This window comes from Lissotriton helveticus, chromosome 3_2 (assembly GCF_964261635.1).
Source record: "Lissotriton helveticus chromosome 3_2, aLisHel1.1, whole genome shotgun sequence".
NCBI lineage: Eukaryota > Metazoa > Chordata > Amphibia > Caudata > Salamandridae > Lissotriton > Lissotriton helveticus.
Genome location: NC_136062.1, coordinates 405,474,054 through 405,492,635, shown reverse-complemented (window position 1 = coordinate 405,492,635; position 18,582 = coordinate 405,474,054). Strand labels below are relative to the sequence as shown.

Below are 18,582 nucleotides of genomic sequence, written 5' to 3'. Positions count from 1 at the left end.
TTAAAAAGCTCTCCATCCTCGGAAAGTCCATACTAACGCTTTGGAGACCCCCTCTGCCACCCTCCCTACTGCTGACTCAGACATGACATGCCCACACAACTCATCCAGGCACCGGTCTAAGGTGCCACTCACAACAGGCGGACGTCACCAAGATCTTGGGATAAAGGGCTGTACCATCACCGATCCAATCAGTCATCAACCCTTTTACCTCTAAGTTACTTATGTTCAGATATCCTATACCTTTACTCCTGACCATCTATCCCCAGAAGAAAGAAGGGGCATCTGTCCCTCTCTAACGAGGGCACTTGGAGGGTCCCTGTTAGAAATGTTTGAGTAAATCTTCTCCACGAATCACTTGCCAGTACAAGTTAACAGTTCATTTGTTAGCACCCGAGTATGCATCTGGTTGTCCTAGCCATGGCGCGCAGAGTTCTCGCTGGTCCTAGAGCAGCCGAAACATGTCGTCTTTTACAGGGTAACTGTCAGTACCACCTAGGCGTTCTCATGTGCATTTAAATGGAGGCACATATGATGTGCCAGTACTGCCAGCTTGTCTATAAAAAAAATATACTTATGGACCAAAGATACGGTGTACTGCACAAGATGTGGCACCAAGCGTGTCGGAGTATGTAGTGCTTAGCATGTTAGCACCACACCAGTACTGTCTGTAGTACATGAGATGTCCTCACCACCAAGGTACTGCAACAATAGCTGTACAAAAATAATGTAGAGTACCAAGGATGTCATCACCACACGTATGGGTCAACAACAGATGAACAAAGACAGTATGCATTACATTTGTGGTCATCACCGCTAAGGTACTGGATCAACAACTGATGTACAAAAACTGTAAGTAGTACACAGGATGTCAGTACTGCACATGTTCACAAAACAAAAGATGTAAACAGATACTGGATGTCAACAATGTAGAGGTATTGGATCAACAGAGAAATAGACTCTGCAGTTCACAACATGTCAGCACCACTATGCTACTGGACCAGCAATAGGAGTACAAATACAGTATACAGTATGTAGGACGTCAACACCGCTAAGGTACGAGGACTCAGAATAGGTGTAAAAAGATGGTAGATGGTATGTAGGATGTCAACACTGCTAAGGTACTGGGCTCATAATAGGTGTACATAGGTTGTAGGCAGTATGTAGGCTGTCTATACCGCTATGGTACTGGACTCACAATAGGTGTACAAAGGTGGTAGACAGTATGTAGGATGTCAATACCGCTATGGTACTGCACTCACAATAGGTGTGCAAAGATGGTCGACAGTACGTAGGATGTCTATACTGCTAAGGTACTGGACTCACAATAGGTGGGCAAAGATGGTAGACAGCACGTAGGATGTCTATACCACTAAGGTACTGTACTCACAAAAGGTGTTCAAAGGTGGCAGACAGTACATAGGAAGTAAACACCACAAAGGTATTGGACTCACAATAGGTGTACAAAGGTGGTAGACAGTATGTAGGACGTCAAAACCGCTAAGGTACTGGGCTCATAATAGGTGTACAAAGATGGTATGGTGGATATCAACACCCTAAGGTACTGGACTCCTAGTAAATGAACAAAGGTAGTATGGTGCATACAGCAAATAAAAACTGCACCAGTACTGTACTAACAATAGCTATACAAAGAAGGTACGTAAGACATGGGTAGTCCTCACCAATAAGGTACTGTACCAATAATAGCTGTACAACCATAGTATGCATCAACACCACACAGTTACTCGGTCAACAACAGATGCACAAGCACAGTATGCATTTCATGGATTGTCATCGCCGCTAAGATATTAGATATACAAAAAAGTATGCATTACAAGGGATGTCAATACTGCAAGTGTTGGATCAACAAAGGACATAAACAGCTAGCGGAGTGCACTGAATGTCAACAACACACAAGAATTGGGTGGATGACAGGTGAACAAAGCTAGTATGGAGTACACAGCATGTCAGCACCACTCTGGTACTGGAACAACAATAGTTGTACAAACACAGCATGCGGGTTGTCAACACCACAAAGATACTGTACTCACAATTGGTGTACAAAGATAGTATACAGCATGTAGGAAGTCAACACCACTAAGTTACTGGACTCACAATAGGTGTGCAAAGATGGTAGACAATTTGTAGGACGTCAACACCGCTAACGTACTGGACTCACAATAGGAGTGCAAAGATGGTCGACAGTACAAAGGTTGTCAACACCACTATAGTACTGGGCTCACAATAGCTGTACAAAGACAGTATAGAGTGCGTAGGATGTCAACACCGACAAGGGAATGTACCCATATTAGATGAACAGAAGATGGTAGACAGGACGTAGTATTTCAACACCGCTAAGGAACTGTACTCACAATAGGTGTACAAAGATGGTAGACAGCATGTAGGATGTTAATATCGCTAAGGTACTGAACTCACAATAGGTGTACAAAGATAGTAGGTAGAATGTCAACACCGCTAAAGTGCTGGACTCACAATAGGTGTACAAAGATGGTAGACAGTATGTAGGTTGTCAACACAGCTAAGGTACTGGACTCACAATAGGTGTACAAGGATGGAAGACAGAATGTAGGATGTTAATATCGCTATGGTATTGGACTCACAATAGGTGTGCAAAGAAGGCAGACAGTATGTAGGATAGCGACACAGCTAAAGTACTGGACTCATAATAGGTGTTCAAAGATAGTATGGTGGATGTCAACACAGATACAGTACTGGACTTACAATAGGTGTACCAAGATGGTAGACAGTATGTAGGATATCAACACTGCTTAGGTACTGGACTCACAATTGGTGTACAAAGATGGAAGACAGTATGTAGGATGTTAATATCGCTAAGATACTTGACTCACAATAGGTGTACAAAGATAGTATGTAGAATGTCAACACCGCTAAGGTACTAGACTCACAATAGGTGTACAAAGATGCTATACAGCATGTAGGATGTTAATATCGCTAAGGTACTGAACTCACAATAGGTGTACAAAGATAGTATACAGCATGTAGGATGTTAATATCGCTAAGGTACTGGACTCACAATAGGTGTACATAGATAGTATGTAGAATGTCAACACCTCTAAAATACTGGACTCACAATAGGTGTACAAAGATGGTAGACAGTATGTAGGATAAAAACACAGCTAAAGTACTGGACTCACAATAGCTGTACAAAGAGAGTATACAGTACATAAGATGTCAACACCACTAAGGTGTATAAAGATAGTATACAGCATGTAGGATGTTAATATTGCTAAGGTACTGAACTCACAATGGGTGTACAAAGATGGTAGACATGTATGTAGGATAGTAACACAGCTAAGGTACTGGACTCATAATAGGTGTACAAAGATAGTATGGTGTATGTCAACACAGCTACAGTACTGGACTTACAAGAGTTGCATAAAAATGGTAGACAGTATGTAGGTTGTCAACACAGCTAAGGTACTAGACTCACAATAGGTGTACAAAGATGGAACGTCAACACCACTAAGGTACTGGACTCACAGTAAATGAACAAAGGTAGTATGGTGAATACAGCAAGTCAAAACTGCACCAGTACTGTAGTAACAATAGATATACAATGATGGTATGTAAGACATGGGAAGTCATCACCAATAAGGTACTATACCAATAATACAGTACAATATGCATTACATAGGACGTGAACAACACACAGTTACTAGGTCAACAACAGATGCACGATCATAGTATGCATTACATGGATTGTCATCGCTGCTATGATATTATTTGTACAAAAAAGTATGCATTACAAGGGATGTCAATATTGCACGTGTTGGATCAACAAAGGTTGTAAACAGGTAGTGGAGTGCACCGACTGTCAACAACACACAAGAAGTGGGTGGACGACAGGTGTACAAAGCTAGTATGGAGTACACAGCATGTCAGCACCACTCTGGTATTGGACCAACAATAGTTGTACAAACACAGCATGCGGGTTGTCAACACCACAAAGATACTGTACTAACAATAGGTGTACAAAGATTGTATACAGCATTTAGGATGTCAATACCGCTAAGGTACTGGACTCACAATAGGTGTACAAAAGGTGGTAGACAGTATGTAGGAAGTCAACACCACAAAGGTACTGTACTCAAAATAGATGTACAAAGATAGTTTGTAGGTTGTCAACACCGCTAAAGTACTGTACTCACAATAGGTGTACATAGAAGGTAGACATTGTGTAGGATAGTAACACAGCTAGAGTTCTGGACTCATAATAGGTGTACAAGGATAGTATGGTGGGATGTCAACACAGCTACAGTGCTGGAATTACAATAGGTGTACAAAGATGGTAGACAGTATGTAGGATGTCAACACCGTTAAAGTATTGGACTCACAATAGGTGTACACAGATGGTAGACAATATGAAGGATGTCAACACCTCTAAAGTATTGCACCACAATAGGTGTATAAAGTTGGTAGATAGTATATTGGATGTTAACACCAGTAAGGTACTGGACTCACACTAGATGAACAAGGACAATATGGAGCATACAGCAAGTCAAAACTACACCAGTACTGTACCAACAATTGATATACAAAGATGGTGTATAAGACATGGGTAGTCATCACCAATATGGTACTGTACCAATAATAGCTGTACAACCATAATATGCATTACATAGGATATCACCACCACACAGTTACTTGGTCAACAACAGATGCACAAACACAGTATGCATTGCATGGGTTGTTATCGCTGCTAAGATATTAGATGTACAAAAAAAGTATGCATTACAAGGGATGTCAATACTGCACGTGTTGGATCAACAAAGGATGTAAACAGGCAGCGCAGTACACTGAATGTTATCAACACACAGGGAGTGGGTGGACGACAAGTGTATAAAGCTACTATGGAGTACACAGCATATCAGCACCACTCTGGTACTGGACCAACAATATCAGCACAAATACAGCATGCAGGCTGTCAATACCGCTAAGGTACTGGACTCCCAATAGGTGTACAAAATAGGTAGGCAGTATGTAGGATGCCTACACAGCTAAGATACCGGATTCACTAGTTGTACAAATATAGTATTAGGATGTCAACACCGCTAAAGTACTGAACTCCCAATAGGTGTACAAAGATAGTATGTAGGATGTCAACACCGCTACAGTATTGGACTCACAATAGGTGTACCAAGATAGTATGTAGGATGTCAACACCGCTAAAGTACTGGACTCACAATAGGTGTACAAAGATGGTAGACAGTATATAGGTTGTCAACACCCTTAGGTACTGGACTCACAATAGGTGTACAAAGATAGTATGTAGGATGTCAACACAGCTACAGTACTGGACTCACAATAGGTGTACAAAGCTGGTAGACAGTATATAGGTTGTCAACACCCTTAGGTACTGAACTCACAATAGGTGTACAACGATAGTATGTAGGATAGTAACACAGCTAAAGTACTGGACTCATAATAGGTGTAAAAATATGGTAGACAGTATGTAGATTGTCAACACCCTAAGGTACTGACCTAACAATAGGTGTACAAATATGGTAGACCGTATGTAGATTGTCAACACCCTAAGGTACTGGCCTAACAATAGGTGTACAAATATGGTAGACAGTATGTAGGTTGTCAACACCGCTAAAGTATTGGACTCACAATAGGTGTACAAAGATGGTAGACAGTTGTAGGATAGTAACACCGCTAAAGTACTGGACTCACAATAGGTGTACCAAGATAGTATGTAGGATGTCAGCACCGCTAAAGTACTGGACTCACAATAGGTGTACAAAAAAGGTTGACAGTATGTAGGATAGTAACACAGCTAAAGTACTGGACTCACAATAGTTGTACAAAGATAGTATGCAGGATGTAAACTCTGCTAAAGTCCTGGATTCACAATAGGTGAACAAAGATAGTATACAGCATGTAGGATGTTAATACTGCTAAAGTACTGGACTCACAATAGGTGTACAAAGATAGTATGCAGGATGTCAACACAGCTAAAGTACTGGACTCACAATAGGTGTACAAAGCTGGTAGACAGTATATAGGTTGTCAACCCCCTTAGGTACTGGACTCACAATAGGTGTACAAAGATAGTATGTAGGATAGTAACACAGCTAAAGTACTGGACTCACAATAGGTGTACAAAGATAGTATGTAGGATGTCAACACAGCTAAAGTGCTGGACTCCCAATAGGTGTACAAAGCTGGTAGACAGTATATAGGTTGTCAACACCCTTAGGTACTGAACTCACAATAGGTGTACAACGATAGTATGTAGGATAGTAACACAGCTAAAGTACTGGACTCATAATAGGTGTAAAAATATGGTAGACAGTATGTAGATTGTCAACACCCTAAGGTACTGGCCTAACAATAGGTGTACAAATATGGTAGACAGTATGTAGGTTGTCAACACCGCTAAAGTATTGGACTCACAATAGGTGTACAAAGATGGTAGACAGTTGTAGGATAGTAACACAGCTAAAGTACTGGACTCACAATAGGTGTACCAAGATAGTATGTAGGATGTCAGCACCGCTAAAGTACTGGACTCACAATAGGTGTACCAAGATAGTATGTAGGATGTCAGCACCGCTAAAGTACTGGACTCACAATAGGTGTACAAAAAAGGTTGACAGTATGTAGGATAGTAACACAGCTAAAGTACTGGACTCACAATAGTTGTACAAAGATAGTATGTAGGATGTAAACTCTGCTAAAGTCCTGGATTCACAATAGGTGAACAAAGATAGTATACAGCATGTAGGATGTTAATACTGCTAAAGTACTGGACTCACAATAGGTGTACAAAGATAGTATGCAGGATGTCAACACAGCTAAAGTACTGGACTCACAATAGGTGTACAAAGCTGGTAGACAGTATATAGGTTGTCAACCCCCTTAGGTACTGGACTCACAATAGGTGTACAAAGATAGTATGTAGGATAGTAACACAGCTAAAGTACTGGACTCACAATAGGTGTACAAAGATAGTATGTAGGATGTCAACACAGCTAAAGTGCTGGACTCCCAATAGGTGTACAAAGCTGGTAGACAGTATATAGGTTGTCAACACCCTTAGGTACTGAACTCACAATAGGTGTACAACGATAGTATGTAGGATAGTAACACAGCTAAAGTACTGGACTCATAATAGGTGTAAAAATATGGTAGACAGTATGTAGATTGTCAACACCCTAAGGTACTGGCCTAACAATAGGTGTACAAATATGGTAGACAGTATGTAGGTTGTCAACACCGCTAAAGTATTGGACTCACAATAGGTGTACAAAGATGGTAGACAGTTGTAGGATAGTAACACAGCTAAAGTACTGGACTCACAATAGGTGTACAAAGATAGTATGTAGGATGTCAGCACCGCTAAAGTACTGGACTCACAATAGGTGTACCAAGATAGTATGTAGGATGTCAGCACCGCTAAAGTACTGGACTCACAATAGGTGTACAAAAAAGGTTGACAGTATGTAGGATAGTAACACAGCTAAAGTACTGGACTCACAATAGTTGTACAAAGATAGTATGTAGGATGTAAACTCTGCTAAAGTCCTGGATTCACAATAGGTGAACAAAGATAGTATACAGCATGTAGGATGTTAATACTGCTAAAGTACTGGACTCACAATAGGTGTACAAAGATAGTATGCAGGATGTCAACACAGCTAAAGTACTGGACTCACAATAGGTGTACAAAGCTGGTAGACAGTATATAGGTTGTCAACCCCCTTAGGTACTGGACTCACAATAGGTGTACAAAGATAGTATGTAGGATAGTAACACAGCTAAAGTACTGGACTCACAATAGGTGTACAAATATGGTAGACCGTATGTAGATTGTCAACACCCTAAGGTACTGGCCTAACAATAGGTGTACAAATATGGTAGACCGTATGTAGATTGTCAACACCCTAAGGTACTGGCCTAACAATAGGTGTACAAATATGGTAGACAGTATGTAGGTTGTCAACACCGCTAAAGTATTGGACTCACAATAGGTGTACAAAGATGGTAGACAGTTGTAGGATAGTAACACCGCTAAAGTACTGGACTCACAATAGGTGTACCAAGATAGTATGTAGGATGTCAGCACCGCTAAAGTACTGGACTCACAATAGGTGTACAAAAAAGGTTGACAGTATGTAGGATAGTAACACAGCTAAAGTACTGGACTCACAATAGTTGTACAAAGATAGTATGTAGGATGTAAACTCTGCTAAAGTCCTGGATTCACAATAGGTGAACAAAGATAGTATACAGCATGTAGGATGTTAATACTGCTAAAGTACTGGACTCACAATAGGTGTACAAAGATAGTATGCAGGATGTCAACACAGCTAAAGTACTGGACTCACAATAGGTGTACAAAGCTGGTAGACAGTATATAGGTTGTCAACCCCCTTAGGTACTGGACTCACAATAGGTGTACAAAGATAGTATGTAGGATAGTAACACAGCTAAAGTACTGGACTCACAATAGGTGTACAAAGATAGTATGTAGGATGTCAACACAGCTAAAGTGCTGGACTCCCAATAGGTGTACAAAGCTGGTAGACAGTATATAGGTTGTCAACACCCTTAGGTACTGAACTCACAATAGGTGTACAACGATAGTATGTAGGATAGTAACACAGCTAAAGTACTGGACTCATAATAGGTGTAAAAATATGGTAGACAGTATGTAGATTGTCAACACCCTAAGGTACTGGCCTAACAATAGGTGTACAAATATGGTAGACAGTATGTAGGTTGTCAACACCGCTAAAGTATTGGACTCACAATAGGTGTACAAAGATGGTAGACAGTTGTAGGATAGTAACACAGCTAAAGTACTGGACTCACAATAGGTGTACAAAGATAGTATGTAGGATGTCAGCACCGCTAAAGTACTGGACTCACAATAGGTGTACCAAGATAGTATGTAGGATGTCAGCACCGCTAAAGTACTGGACTCACAATAGGTGTACAAAAAAGGTTGACAGTATGTAGGATAGTAACACAGCTAAAGTACTGGACTCACAATAGTTGTACAAAGATAGTATGTAGGATGTAAACTCTGCTAAAGTCCTGGATTCACAATAGGTGAACAAAGATAGTATACAGCATGTAGGATGTTAATACTGCTAAAGTACTGGACTCACAATTGGTGTACAAAGATAGTATGTAGGATGTCAACACAGCTAAAGTACTGGACTCACAATAGGTGTACAAAGCTGGTAGACAGTATATAGGTTGTCAACACCCTTAGGTACTGGACTCACAATAGGTGTACAAAGATAGTATGTAGGATAGTAACACAGCTAAAGTACTGGACTCACAATAGGTGTACCAAGCTGGTAGACAGTATATAGGTTGTCAACACCCTTAGGTACTGGACTCACAATAGGTGTACAAAGCTGGTAGACAGTATATAGGTTGTCAACACCCTTAGGTACTGGACTCACAATAGGTGTACAAAGATAGTATGTAGGATGTCAACACAGCTAAAGTACTGGACTCACAATAGGTGTACAAAGATAGTATGTAGGATGTAAACTCTGCTAAAGTCCTGGATTCACAATAGGTGAACAAAGATAGTATACAGCATGTAGGATGTTAATACTGCTAAAGTACTGGACTCACAATAGGTGTACAAAGATAGTATGCAGGATGTCAACACAGCTAAAGTACTGGACTCACAATAGGTGTACAAAGCTGGTAGACAGTATATAGGTTGTCAACCCCCTTAGGTACTGGACTCACAATAGGTGTACAAAGATAGTATGTAGGATAGTAACACAGCTAAAGTACTGGACTCACAATAGGTGTACAAAGATAGTATGTAGGATGTCAACACAGCTAAAGTGCTGGACTCCCAATAGGTGTACAAAGCTGGTAGACAGTATATAGGTTGTCAACACCCTTAGGTACTGAACTCACAATAGGTGTACAACGATAGTATGTAGGATAGTAACACAGCTAAAGTACTGGACTCATAATAGGTGTAAAAATATGGTAGACAGTATGTAGATTGTCAACACCCTAAGGTACTGGCCTAACAATAGGTGTACAAATATGGTAGACAGTATGTAGGTTGTCAACACCGCTAAAGTATTGGACTCACAATAGGTGTACAAAGATGGTAGACAGTTGTAGGATAGTAACACAGCTAAAGTACTGGACTCACAATAGGTGTACAAAGATAGTATGTAGGATGTCAGCACCGCTAAAGTACTGGACTCACAATAGGTGTACCAAGATAGTATGTAGGATGTCAGCACCGCTAAAGTACTGGACTCACAATAGGTGTACAAAAAAGGTTGACAGTATGTAGGATAGTAACACAGCTAAAGTACTGGACTCACAATAGTTGTACAAAGATAGTATGTAGGATGTAAACTCTGCTAAAGTCCTGGATTCACAATAGGTGAACAAAGATAGTATACAGCATGTAGGATGTTAATACTGCTAAAGTACTGGACTCACAATTGGTGTACAAAGATAGTATGTAGGATGTCAACACAGCTAAAGTACTGGACTCACAATAGGTGTACAAAGCTGGTAGACAGTATATAGGTTGTCAACACCCTTAGGTACTGGACTCACAATAGGTGTACAAAGATAGTATGTAGGATAGTAACACAGCTAAAGTACTGGACTCACAATAGGTGTACCAAGCTGGTAGACAGTATATAGGTTGTCAACACCCTTAGGTACTGGACTCACAATAGGTGTACAAAGCTGGTAGACAGTATATAGGTTGTCAACACCCTTAGGTACTGGACTCACAATAGGTGTACAAAGATAGTATGTAGGATGTCAACACAGCTAAAGTACTGGACTCACAATAGGTGTACAAAGCTGGTAGACAGTATATAGGTTGTCAACACCCTTAGGTACTGGACTCACAATAGGTGTACAAAGATAGTATGTAGGATAGTAACACAGCTAAAGTACTGGACTCACAATAGGTGTACCAAGCTGGTAGACAGTATATAGGTTGTCAACACCCTTAGGTACTGGACTCACAATAGGTGTACAAAGCTGGTAGACAGTATATAGGTTGTCAACACCCTTAGGTACTGGACTCACAATAGGTGTACAACGATAGTATGTAGGATAGTAACACAGCTAAAGTACTGGACTAACAATAGGTGTACAAAGATAGTATGTAGGATGTCAACACAGCTAAAGTATGGAACTCACAATAGATGTACAAAGATAGTATGTAGGATGTAAACACTGCTAAAGTCCTGGATTCACAATAGGTGAACAAAGATAGTATACAGCATGTAGGATGGTAATACTGCTAATGTACTGGACTCACAATAGGTGTACAAAGATAGTTTGTAGGATGTCAACACCGCTAAAGTACTAAACTCACAGTAGGTGTACAACGATAGTATACAGCATGTAGGATGTAAATACCGCTAAGGTACCGGACTCACAATAGGTGTACCAAGATAGGAGTAGGTAGTGAACGCCGCTAAAGTACTGTCCTCACAATAGGTGTAAGAAGATAGTATGTAGGATGTCAATACCGCTAAAGTACTGGACTCACAATAGGTGTACAAAGATGGTAGACAGTATATAGGTTGTCAACACCCTTAGGTACTGGACTCACAATAGGTGTACAAATATGGTGGGAAGTATATAGGTTGTCAACACCCAAAGGTACTGGAATCACAATAGGTGTATAAAGTTGGTAGACAGTATGTAGGATGTCAACACCGCTAAGGTACTGAACTCACAATAGATGAACAAAGATAGTATGTAGCATACAACAAGTCAAAACTACACCAGTACTGTACCAACAATAGATATACAAAGATGGTATACAAGACATGGGTAGTCATCACCAATAAGGTACTGTGCCAATAATAGCTGTACAACCATAATCTGCATTACATAGGATGTCAACACCACACAGTTACTCAGTCAACAACAGATGCACAAACACAGTATGCATTGCATGGATTCTCATCGCCGCTAAGATATTAGATATACAAAAGTAGTATGCATTACAAGGGATGTCAATACTGCACGTGTTGGATCAACAAAGGATATAAACAGGCAGCGGAGTGCACTGAATGTCAACAACACACAAGAAGTGGGTGGACGACAGGTGCACATAGCTAGTATGGAGTAGACAGCATATGAGCACCCACCTGGTACTGGACCAACAATAGCTGTACAAACACAGCATGCAGTATGCGGGCTGTCAACACCACAAAGGTACTGAACCCACAGTAAGTGTACAATAATAATATGGAGTTTGCAGCATGCTCACACCACGCCAGTACTGTACCAATAAACGATTTGCAAATATAGCATGTAGTGCATAGGATGTTGACACTGCTAAGGTCATTACCATCAACTATTGAGATACAAATAGAGTATGGAGCGCACACCAAGTGTACACCGCATAGGTACTGTACCAATGAAAGATGTACAAAGATAATATGTATCGCTAAACCAACAACTGATGTATATAGGTTGTATGCAGTCCATAGGATGTTGAAACTGCTTGGGTACCTATGTATAAAGTGGGTATGGCGCGCACAGCAAGTCAGCACCACACCAGTTCTGGATCAGCAATGATGTACTAAGATATTCGGTGATACACAGGATGTAGACAACACACAGGTAATGGACAAAGTATACATGTCCACTGTTGACACCTCTCAGATACCAACTCGACTAAAGATTTATAAAGATAGTACGTAGCACATAGACTGCCAAAAATCACATGTGATGGACCAAGGTGGCATATATCATATCTAAAGACATAATGTAGCACATAGGAGGTCAAGAGTCACACAGGAGATGTACCGACAATAGATGTACAAATATGGCATACAGCATATCTAAGTCACACTGGTATGAAACTCAACAGAAAACGTTTAAAGACAGTTTTTAGCAAACAGGTAGTAAACCAACAAAAGATGTGCAAAACATGTTCAAAGACACAGGCATTTAAGAACGAACAGGTACCAAAAAAGATATATGCTGTTTCCAAATTCTGTGTACTATACCACCTGAGTGCTTATATTGTTGGTCTGTGTGATGTATGGCAAGCAACGTACACAAAATTCTCTTTTGGACAAGGTGTGTGACATATACCCTGTTGACTGCTGTCACTTGGCTCGTTATAGTACATGTATTTTGCAGTATGGGGGCGTGTCCATGCAGTGGTGTGGTGGGGCTAGAAAGAGGCGTGCTGTGTGGACAGCCGGAAGTCCTGAATTCTAGTATTGTGGAGTAGAGAGCAGAAAGCCCATTAACTAAGGGATGGGTGAAGGTTGCTTGAGTATGGGAGGTCGAGTCATCCTGCATACTCACACACAAGTGGAATGAGGTATGACCCAGCATTAAACACAAGTGCTGTGTCACTGGATACAGGGGGAGTGTGTGTCACAGAATACAGTGAGAGCCCTCTGGATAAGGTAAAGGGGAGTCTGCTGCCTCAGTTTTGCCTTAGGATACAGGAGTCTTTGTCTCATAATACATGGGTACACATGGTGGCTTCAGATACAGGTGCACATTTGTACCCCAGGTATTTGCCATCACTTTCTTCCTACATGCAAACGAGACACGTGTATACAAATGAGACATGTGCACCCGGATACAGTGTAGCCTGGTGTCCCAAGGCACAGAAATAGACAGGATGCACCTGAGCATATACACTCCCCTGAGTGTAACATTTACAGGTAATCATGTGTTCCAAGGGATAGCGATGGTGCAGCTGTACCCCACAATATATATATATAGGTATAGGCTGCGCACGTGACAAGGTATAACAGAGTCACACTTTGTGGCACAGAAGGGAGAGGGTGCTTGAAACATCAGCAGACATAGGCAGCCCTGTGCCTCAGGAAATGGGAGACAAGCTTGCTCCAACCCAGGATATATTGGACAATATTCATCACATGACATTCTGAAAGCATGCTGAGCACAAGGAGGAGCTGCCGGTCACCCAGTTCCCACGGTCGGGGAGCTGGGTGTCCCCGTAGCCCCAGAGTGCCCATGTCCCTGGGTGGAGGCTGTGTGCCAGGATTCCAAGTGTCTGTGTCTTTGGATGTAGAGGGTAATGGAGGAAGCACTTGCCACAGGATAAGGAAGTCCTGTCTCCGGGTAAAGGGCAGTGCATGGGCACAGACGGGAGTCAGGGGAAGCGCCATGTGTCACACAGGGCATGGAGGGGCTTCTCCGTTCCACAATCTCGGAAGAGCCTTCAAAGTGTCAATCACCGGCGCCCCAGGGGGGTGCAGAGAGCAGTGTGTCCTCGGAAGTACCCGGAGCCCACTACCAAGTTTTGGGTAGCCCGGGTGGCAGGACGGAGGCTGCGTCTAAACTCTGTAAACAGTGTGCCCGTCGCCCCCTCCCCCGCGTGTGCCAATGCCCTCCTTCCCCCCATGCCACCTCTCCCCAGAAAGACCCCGCAAGACTCACCCGCGAGGCCGAGCAGCAGGCAGAGCAGCCACATGTCCCCACCCGGGGAGGGCCCCAGTCCCGAGGGCCACACAAAGTTTCCCGGAGTTGTGGAGCAGCAACGTCGGTCCGAGAGCCCGGGCCTCCTCCTGTTTTTGTCCCCGTGCTGAGCGAGTCCTGCCCCGGATCCCAGGCTCGGGTTGGAGGAGGGATGGAGGCGGGCTCGGGATGCAGGCCGCGCCCCGCAGCGCAGGTCCAGCCCCGGAGGTCCAGGCGCCGCTCAGGCCGCGCCCCCGGGGATGTCCTGCCCTGGATACCGGGGATCAGACCCGGGGAGAGCCGTCCAGGGCTGCAGGCTGCGCCCCGGTGTGTGTGCCCCCCTTGCACCCCTTGTTGACACTGCCAGGAGGCAGGAGGGATGGACAGGCCCAGGGCGCCAGGCCGCGCCTCTTTCTTTTCTTCTGCAGATCCCAGGAAGATTGCACGGATGAGGATGGAGCAGAGAACCTGATGTCCAGTCTCCCCACTCTACCCCCCGTGACCCAATTTAAACGCCTGACTTGCAGCCACAAAGTTGCCAGGTATGTAGATACCTGGCAACTTTGTGGCTGCAAGTCAGGCGTTTAATTTGGTGTTCCCATAAGGCCAAGGGGAAAAGAACACTCTTTTAGAGGGTGATATGGGTTTGAAAAGTAGATAATTCCATTAAAGTGCATGGGCGCATTTTGTCAGTGGGTGAGTACAAGTGAAACGGTGTAAAGTGCATTGGAAGGCCCCACATGGCTCCGAAGATCAGCCTTCAGGGTGACGTGGGGGCACCCTTCCGTCATAGGAGCGTAAGATCACAGGCTATTGGCTAGTAAGGTCTTTTGAAGTCAACTGAGAGGAAAAACTGGGATGGGAGGAAGGTTTTCACGGTTTAGAAATCTATTGGAATCGTCTTGCTTGTTGGTATGATAAAAAGTCCAAGAAAGGTGACAACTGTTGAGATGTAATTGCATTTATACAGCAATTACTACCCCGACGAGGCGTCAAAGCACATTTTCAGCGAGTAGCACGCTACTTCGGAACCCAAACAGGATTAGTGGTGAATTGGTATATGGCATGGGTACTCACAAACATTGGCCCAGGGGCCACAAAGTACGGTTTGTGGTGTGCCCAAGGGCCGCACTGATGCCAGCAGGGTAGGGGGAGGGGGTCTCGGTGGGTCATGGATTGTCTAAGGAGGTCCAAAAACATGTTAAATAAACAGGCAAGCATTTATTTGCAGGTTTATAAATGCTTGTCCATTTATTTAAAATGTTTCTAAATATTAGTGACAGCAAATAAACAGCAGCTCGTGCTGCTGTACACCAAGGGGGCAGCATTTAAAGGTCAAGAGTCAGCAAACACGCCCCGGGCCATACTTTGAGTATCATTGATATAGGGAAATATGAAATAAACTTCAACTGTGTATGTTAGTCTGTTATTTGGATTGGGAAAAAAGAGGGTAGGAATTGCATTTATATAGCTCTTGCTACCCCTGATGGGGTGTTGCACCACTTTTCGTCGGGTAGCACACTACTCTGGAACCTAAACAGGATTAGTAGGGAAATATGAAATTAATTTGAGTTGTGGACATGTTAGTATGGTATTTAGATTGAAAACAATAGTAGTGGCATAGAAGAGGGTCGGATTTAGAATTTTGTTTTTGTTTTTTCATTTGAGCACACAGCAGTAGTAGGAGGTTTGGGATGAGTGTAGGAGAGGTGTACGAAAGATGAGTCAGAGGGAATGGTTTAAAAAGGCTTGTATGGGAGTTCTAAAAACTAAACAAGCATTTACAATGCAATGGTTTCGCCTTTGGAAAAGTTAGAGCTATTGGCATTGTAAATGACAAAATGTGTGTTTATGTATTAGTTTTGAAAACAGATAAATAAATGGCATTGTCATTTACATTGCCATTAGCTTAATCTCTCGCAAATGTGAGACCTATTGTACCATACGGACAAGCTCAGCAGACAGCAATTACTACCACACACACACACACCCAGAGCCACACACACACACCCAGAGCCACACACACACACCCAGAGCCACACACAGACACACACCCAGGGCCACACACACACAGAGCCACACACACACCCAGAGCCACACACACACACCCAGAGCCACACACACACACCCAGAGCCACACACACACACCCAGAGCCACACACACACACACCCAGAGCCACACACATACACCCAGAGCCACACAAACCCACACACACACCCAGAGCCACACACACACACCCAGAGCCGCACACACACACCCAGAGCCACACACATACACACCCCCGGAGCCACACACACACACACACACCCAGAGCCACACACACACACACACACACTCAGAGACACACACACACACACACCCAGAGCCACACACACACACTCACCCACAAATACTGTGTTTTCATCATGAAAGCAATGTATAACACAAACAATACAATACAATTACTAGTAAGTGGAAGACTGTGTGCAGCTTGTTACATATAGTGCTGGGCAGGATGTCTCTTGCTAGTTGGAGAGGGATATTTTTGGGGAGGCACAGTTTTGTAAATGTAATATTCTGTTTAAAAAGACTGAAATATATATTTTTTACAACACAACTAAGTGTATTGCGCAGCAAAATAAACATAAAAATAAAAACGTTAGGGGAAAAAAGCGAAGAACCTGGTGTGGGGGGGGGGCTTGTGGAGAGATACTTTATAGGGAAGTAAAGTTTGGGAGATTTTTTAGCAATTTACAAGGCATTGTATGAAAACATGGATGTATAGCAGAACATTAATTAAGGAACTGCTTACACCTGTTCAAAAGATGCGCCTCAGCTCTGAAACAGAAATAAATGCTGCTTTGTGTTTATGAGGAAGTATGAGTGGAATTGTTTTAAGTAAAGCCAGATGCGATATTGTGTTTTAGGGGAATATTTTAGATTATAGGAAGAAGGTATAATGGGAACTATGACGCTTACCAGGTAACAGTAATTGGGGATTTAAGGAAGCAGCAAACTATAACATACATTCTGTGATTCCGATGAGCTGTGTGCATTAAAATCACTACAAGTCCTGGTACAGAGAAAAATGTGACAGTGTGTGGTCCGATTCCAGTACACACACTATACAATGCAGAAGCGATGGATTGCAAGGGATCCCACCTTTTTGCATCAGCAACTCAGGGACGTGATAGCCAGAAGTTCTTCTGTGCAGGGGGATCTGAACTCCTAACATGCCTTCTGTGGAAAAACATTAGCAAGGGGTATAAGCTAGTATGGAAGGTGGCATCGAGAACCACAACTTCGGCAGCTACGAGGGCGGTGGGTGGGGGGCGGTCGTCCGGGCCCGGTGGCCAAGGCTGGGTTAGGCTAAAACTCTAGTTTTAGGGCCACCCTTAGTCTGCAGGCAGGAGCTTGTAAATATAATTTCATAGGAATGCCATGTTCAAGCTAAAAGGTTGGGGTCAGGGCAGGCAAAGGAACTAAGTACGGTGATGGTGACAGGGAAAGAAAAAAAACTATTGCAATTGGAAAAAGAGGAGAGAAAGAGTAAGGGAGAGACAGAAATAAAATAAAAGGTAAGAAGGGGAGGAAAAGATTTGAGAAAACAGGAAAAGATCGAACGGGGAAGGAAGAAATGGAGCTGGTGGAGAAGAAAAAAGGAAAAACAATTAACCAAGGGAAACAAAACTAGGAGTGTAGGGGAAATGAGAAGACCCACCCAATATCCTAGGAAGGAGCGCCCTTGGCAGCAGGCAGTACTTTCCGTTTATTTATTTTCTTGAGTGCCCCATCAGAAATACCTAGAAAACATTTTGCTGGTGATTCTTAAACTAGTCAAATTATGACGCGAAAGCCCACAATTTGACCCTTTCTTTCAGACGCTCTTAGTTGTAGAATAAATACCCCTCGCTCCCTTGGTACGGACGTCCTCCCAAATAGTGCCCAGCAGGATGGGGGCTTCTGCAGGCGCGAAGACGTGGAAAACGGAGCACATAGCAGTTGCCTCTCGGTTCCTGGTACCCTATTGTCGCGTAGCGCTGGGAAACCTTTGGTTGGGCAGCCATGCGCTGTACACATCCGAATAATAATAATAACATGGAAGGGTGGCATGTTCAAATCTGCAGTCCGCGCAG

At 42.9% G+C, this 18,582-nt stretch overlaps 1 protein-coding gene across 1 annotated transcript in view; it reads right to left on the bottom strand.

The window, feature by feature from the left end:
- The window catches only part of LDLRAD3 (low density lipoprotein receptor class A domain containing 3), a 498,268-nt gene extending 483,647 nt beyond the window's left edge, over nucleotides 1-14,621 (bottom strand). The window contains exon 1 of the mRNA XM_078684328.1: nucleotides 14,449-14,621. Coding sequence (XP_078540454.1) covers nucleotides 14,449-14,482 — 34 coding nt within the window. The 5' untranslated portion in view covers nucleotides 14,483-14,621. The remainder of the gene's footprint in view (nucleotides 1-14,448) is intronic.
- Between the last annotated feature and the right edge of the window lie 3,961 nt (nucleotides 14,622-18,582).